We start from the raw sequence: 6,967 nt of genomic DNA on the forward strand, positions 1-6,967 counted from the left end.
AAGTGTGCTTGTACGAAGAACAAAAGAAGTAAAGAAGATGGAAGGGAAAAAAATTATGAAAAAAATCATTTTAAAAGCATGTTGCAGACACTGGGCGTTCATTCTTCTTCGTAAGCATTCATAGGCTGTGGCAGAAGTAACAAAGAAAGTAGCTACGAGCGTAAAACAGACGAAAGGGCCATCGGAATTTCCTTTTATATATGATAATGTGGCTTTTCTTTAGGAGGCGATGAGCTGGTTAAAATGCTGGAATGTTATCAGAATATAATGGTCCTCTGGAGTGGTTAGAATTAATTTTCCGAGAATGGGTGTATTATAGATAAGGCCTAAGGTATCAGAAAAGGCGTGTAAAAAGAAAATGAATTTCAACAATATATATCCAGAATAAGTTTATTCGATTGCAAATTATAATACAATTAAATTTATATCTACATATATTTATAGTTATTAATTTCCCCTCTTTTTGTTTGATTTTATAAATTTACACCGAAAAATATAACAGATTTATTTCTCCTGATTGATAAATACTGGCATTGATATAATGGAACATTTATTACATAACCAACAAATGAATATTAGCAACAGTTATTAATTTAATTGCTAAATTCTTTATTAAATATAATAAATTGGATGCAGTAACAGTAGCATTTAAATGTCAAGTAATCATTTAATTTACTATAAAATTTGGTGCATAACAACCTAATGTTATAAGCAAAATCATCCATTATATACCAAATCTTATATAATGATGCATTAATATTTTACATGAAACTATTGATATGTATTTTACTTACATTGTTAGTTAAAACATTTGTTTTTAAATTTTATATTTAATATCTGGAATATGTTAGATCAAAGAGTGATGGAGCTAAAATCAATAACAATAGAATTAATTGTTTATTGTTGGCTATGAAGCAATACAGAAACGTCTCGTATTATAACTAAAATTTTATCATTGAATGCATAGAAAAGTGAACGTTAAATCATACTTTTCTTAACTGTATGTCTGGTTGTATTTGAGTTAATTGTCGAAATAATAACTATTATTTAACAAAATACAATGCTCACCTATATTACTTAATGTATATTATAATAGAATTATTTAAATAAATATGTATAAAAGAAAAAGTATACGAGAATATTGTTTTTATTTTAATTTTCATTTATTCGTTTTCTACATTAATTTCTTCAAAAAGAATAATTAATGCTGAAATGCGATAAAACTACATATATATTTTATTAGTTCAAAGAAATTAATTAAACTTCCGAATCGGGATATGTATAATTATACGAACTACGATAATCAATAATGCTATGACTTTTTTTTTAAAGTTTGTATACTATAAATTCTGTAACTTAGACAAGTCTATTATCGGTTATTAAATTAGTTAGTGTTTCATTGACCAGTGATTTTCTTGTATTAAGAAAAGGTGTAAATAATTCGACTGGTAAAGGAAAAATAATCGTTGAATTCTTCTCTGCTGATATATTATTTAGCGTCTGCAAATATCTCAACTGAAAAATAAAAGTAAAAATAATTGTTATTTAAAATTCGTAATATAGTTTGTTATTATGTGATTATATATACAATACATATTTTATTATTTATATTTTAGGCTGCCATTTTCTTCAAAATATTCACTACACTAATCATAATTTTTATGGTAATATTTTTTTTTTCATGCGCAAACTCTTATATGCTGAATACTTCTTTTTTTTATCATATATATATATATATATATATTCATAAAGCTTTTTATATTTAATTATTTAATTTTATATATAATTGTATATTAAGCTTGTGCTATCAACATTATTAATTGTACTATTGTAAGCTGAAGTACCTGAAGAGCCGCGGGACTTGTGGAAATGACATCGCTAGCTTCCTTCAGAGCTCGAGATGCTCTCATCTCTCCCTCAGCGGCGATCACTTTGGCTCGCGCCTCTCGCGCGGCTTCCGCTTCCGCCGCCATGGCACGCTGAAGCTGCACTGGTAATCGAACATCTTTACTATATGATGGACAAATTACATTAATTTTAGTTTAACAAAGCCTGAACACTTTCATAATTACCCGATCTGTTTTATTGTTTTAATAACGGTTATTATAATAATTATTAATAAATAATTCTTCATGTATTTGTAATTGTCAAGTAACAAATAATCGATGTTTCTTGAGTGGATTCAGTAATATTGGCCGGGTTTATTGTATTATATTATTTTTCTTATTCGCTAATAATTGACTTTTAATTAAATATATTTAAGAAGTACGTATATGTAGCACAACTGCTCCAAAGTTACATGCAATTTAAAATTATTTAACAACTCATATTCCTAATTAATACATAATTTAATATACAATCATTATATTTATTATAATAATATTATGATAATAATATGATGATGATAATAATGATAAAAATATTATGGCATCTACATCAATTAAATGATAATTTAATTAATAAGCAGACATCAATGAGAGATACGATATTAAAATGTCGAGATGTATAAAGTATTTAGCCACTAGCGAATAATTTGCTAAATGATCACATGTCCATTATTAGAATTTGAAACAGATCAGGAGTTATGGAAACATTTACATTTCGACGCGTTCAACTTTTACACCCCACGGGTCCGTTGCCTCGTCCAGGGATATCTGCATAGTATGAGATATAGTCTCCCGTTCAGCTAGAATTTCTGCAAGACTCCTGGTACCGAGGACAGTGCGCAATGTACTTGCTGCCAGTAGCCGCGTCGAATGGCTAAGGACCAGCATTTGGGTAAATTATATTACGTACAAAATGAGCAAGTGCTATAATAATTGGCACGTAATAAATAATATAATTTTCCTATTGCGATACAGTGTTTCGTTAAAATTTAATTCTTTCTTGGTTCCAGTGTAATTATTATTTTTTAGTGCATTGTAAGAATAGATCTAGTATCTTGTAAGATAGACTAGACTCGTGTGTATTTACACTATCGAGACTATACTAACCAATATTTATGCAAGGTCAATTAAATACAGATTCGAATAATATTGATGTCGTAGTGTAGCTTTATTCACATTCATTCAGTTTTATATTCATATTCACTATCGAGATATTGTAATACAAAATCTTTTGTTTAAGTACCAATACTTGTGGATAGAGAAAGAAGTTAACTAATTTACGAATAATAATTGTCATTGAAATAGTTTTTCCTTAGCTGCTCAACCAACGTTCGATCAATATAATATTTAAAGATTCAAGAAAATATAAGTTTCATAATTTCCCTACTGCCAATGGTAACATTTATTTTCGTTCTATTAATATAGGTAAACAAAAATTCATCGTTCTGATATGTGTATGTTAATTTATTCTTTAAAAATATTATCGAATACTTTCGGTTTAAGATAAATTACTTTAATTCCTTTAACGCTGATAATAATAATAATAAAGTATGATAAATACGCTTAATTATCAGACCAAAGAATTGAATTATTCAATTGTACCTGTAATTCGCTATCTTGATAACAGCATTTAGGGGCTCCTTAATCCGATAATATACGACTGCATCGACACTGACAGTCACAGAATCCTTAGTGAGAACCTCCTGCGGTGGTACATCGAATGAGACCGTCCGTAAATCAACACGTACGCAATTGTCGATACAAGGTAATACAAAGAATGTGCCTACAAATCATATTTATAATATACAAATTTTCCTACTGCAGTAGATTAAATTTATTCTACAGTATATAAGAAATGGGTATTTTCAATAGACATTTAATATAACAAAAAGAGATATTATACACAATTTCCTGTTAATACGTTTAAATATTGTATATTTCGAAAAATAATGGTTATGGCGGTACATGTGATTAGGTTTAAATGTAATTTATTTTAACGAAAAAAACATAAAATTTTATTCAATTTATAGGTATGAGTGTTACGAAGATAAACGTATGCGCAATTATATGCATATATGCATACAATGATGAAAAGAGACGCAACGGGAGGGTTTGAGAGGTAATAGGGAATAAAAAAGTTAGAATAAGAGAGAGAGAGAGAGAGAGAGAGAGAGAGGAATAAATAAAACGCGAATTTTATTGTAACAGCTTGCATAATAACCACGGAAAACCATAAAGTTATGTTGGTAAATGAAGATAGGAGTACGGCATCCCCGTCGACGAATATATCTTCCGTAATATATCTCAGTGACAAGAGCTGTTTAAAAGAAATTCATATTAACTATATATGTATTTTTACAATTGACAATTATTATAAGAGCTAATTTCCAAAGACAAAAATAAATCCTTAGGCTTATAATAGAAAAGTTCTTTTATTAATACTTGTACCTAAATATCATTAATTTAGTTATAAAATATTGAATTATTAGCATTAACTGTTTAATAAATAGCTTACCCGGTCCTTGAGGTCTACCTTTTAGCCTTCCCATTCGAAAAACAACGGCTCTTTCATATTCTTGAACAACTTTGAATATAACGCACAATGAAAATGGCATAGTGAAAATAATAACTAGAAATGATCCAACTACAGCCAATCCTTCTATGAATTTAGTCATTATTCCTGTTCCTTCGATATCTGAGGTTTCTGAAGCTTCTTTCCATAAATGAAAAATATAAATTATAATCAATATTTGTTCATTATAATTAATTCATATTATTCATATTCACCATATATTTATGCAATGTAGCCACGCGAAATTTATACAAATATACTATATATTATTATTTTTTCTTATTTATTATTGTTTTTTATATTATTATTATATACAATAGTTAAACAAATATTTAAAATCTATTTTCAAAAATTGTACTTCAAAGACTTCTGGTTTCATATTATTTTATGAATTTATAAATATAAAAATTTCGATATTAAGTAATTTATAGATATTCCATGTTATAAATTGAGATATTTTTATATAAAAATATTGTCAATATGTTTAAATTACAATGCATCATTAATTCGATACGTTATGGCATTAAGCAACCGAGCAATAAAATTTATTCAAGAAAGTATATCGATAAATTTAATCGAAAATACGAGCTTTTAAACTTCAATGATACCATACTACAAGGAAATAGTTAACATAACTTGGAAACAAAATTGGTTACATATGATAGAGATTTAAATTGAAATTAAAGTGAACGAAATAGTAAATTCCATACCAAGATATTTCTGACAATAATTTATAATTTAGAGAAGATTAGAAACTATGAATCAACTGATACTATAATAAAACGAAGAAAAAATTCTTTGGTTTTTGATTATTTATGAAAATTATAAAATAACTACGATATGAGTCAAAGCATCTCAGCTCCTCATTTTATATTTTGCAGAAAAACTAAATTAACACAAATTGGAATGAATAGTTAAAGTAATGAATAAATTAGATAGATTTGTAAAAAGTAAAATTTTTTATAAATTTATCTTTACTAATTTTATCTCAAATTGAATAATTCTATAATCTACTGAACATCTTCAATAATTTTGATAATTTCATTGCGAATCATATATCGTTTTATCAACTTTTTTAATGCGAATGTTATTATAAATAATTAAAATATAGACCTCCTTTTAACTTTTGGATTTAGAATTTAAAAGGAATATTTTACATTACCTCCGTAGTATAGGCATGATTATTATGGCGAAATACCAATACCCTAAGTATTTTTATTAAATTTTCTATTAAATTGAAAACATTTCAGTTGCATTTACATGAATTGTCTTACAAGATAATGTATTCTTAACAAAATTTATAGGTTTACGATTATGGACTTTTTCATAATCAATAAATAGTTTACCATCAAATAAATAAGTATGTTTTACAACAATAAAAAACAAAAAAAAAAAAAAAAGAAAAGCAAGCAATTTTAAGCAATAAATAGTTATTAAATATAACATGTTACTTTTATCAAATCAAATTTATTTATATCACATTTATAAAATTAAGAATAATAAAAAATTATTTGAAATATATTATGCGTGTGAAACTTATATTTTAAAATTAATCATTAATTATTTTATCATTGAATTGACAAATTGCAATCAACATAATAAATTCTGAATTAAATTATACAATAAGCATATTTAATTCAAGGTGAGGTAAATCTAATGGCAGTATTATATAAATTAGAATTTATTTAATTAATTTTACCGAATTCAATGAAGCACTCGATTCCACCGCTGTCTCTTTTAGTGCATCCGCAGTTTACCATACTACACTCTAACTTTTTCGAGTTTCCTTCTTGTTGATCCGACATGCAGGTTTATAGGAATTTATATCCACGTGCGCAATCGTGACTCTTGCACTGCAAACTGAACTGTCCCATGGGCCCCACACGATTATTATCCCATTGGACCACTCCGTCTCTCCCATGAAGCATCAGCAACGGCAATTGCGTCAAGCCATATCAACCTCATCATGAAATCTCCTCCAGCACGAAATGTCCTGCTGCCCAAGTGTCCTTCGCGAGATAGACAGTCGTGTGTGACATTCAATATGCACGTACGTTTGTATATGTAAACTTGCAGGTATACAAAATTCTCCTACATACGGTCTATTTGGTTGAACGTAAAAGCTGAAATGAAACGTGTACAATAATTTATAAATTGATTAATTCATATGTTCCAATATTCATTCTGTTAAATGTTTAATTGTCATCATCAAAATTGTCCGACCCCTTCAGTAATTATGATGTCGTGGAACATATCAATACACAAGAATATAATATAATAATAATCTTACATAATCAAAAGAAAACAATTGATTAGTTTTATGCTTAATCTTTATCAAAAAACATTCAATTACATTTCTAAATTAAATGTATCGTGGAATATAGATGTTCATTATTAAAGTAATAAAATATATTATCTTTTATTAATAAGTGGGTGCACCTAAGTGTGCCTGTGTGTGCGTTTGTGTACGTGCTTGCGCGCGCGCGCGATTGTGTCTGTGTATGTAAAA

General features: G+C 27.5%; 1 protein-coding gene across 1 annotated transcript; it reads right to left on the bottom strand.

Moving 5' to 3' along the window:
• Positions 1-1,356: 1,356 nt before the first annotated feature.
• Positions 1,357-6,218, bottom strand: LOC105359445 (band 7 protein AGAP004871). The gene is made up of 6 exons (XM_011496057.1): positions 6,158-6,218; positions 4,402-4,599; positions 3,489-3,669; positions 2,599-2,760; positions 1,845-2,010; positions 1,357-1,515 (listed from the first exon to the last, which is right to left on the bottom strand). Exons 1-6 carry the CDS (start codon positions 6,216-6,218, stop codon positions 1,357-1,359), a joined length of 927 nt encoding a protein of 308 aa, XP_011494359.1.
• Positions 6,219-6,967: the final 749 nt, after the last annotated feature.

Source organism: Ceratosolen solmsi, unplaced genomic scaffold (assembly GCF_000503995.2).
Source record: "Ceratosolen solmsi marchali unplaced genomic scaffold, CerSol_1.0 scaffold11, whole genome shotgun sequence".
Lineage (NCBI taxonomy): Eukaryota > Metazoa > Arthropoda > Insecta > Hymenoptera > Agaonidae > Ceratosolen > Ceratosolen solmsi.

Bases quoted from the DNA above. Each gene is read 5' to 3' on its own strand.
- LOC105359445 (XM_011496057.1), bottom strand. From the start codon at position 6,218: ATGGTAAACTGCGGATGCACTAAAAGAGACAGCGGTGGAATCGAGTGC. The intron at 2,761-3,488 runs GTACAATTGAAT...GCTGGTCCTTAG, and splicing joins ATCAAGATAGCGAATTACAG to CCATTCGACGCGGCTACTGG. The intron at 1,516-1,844 runs GTACTTCAGCTT...TTTATTTTTCAG, and splicing joins CAAGTCCCGCGGCTCTTCAG to TTGAGATATTTGCAGACGCT.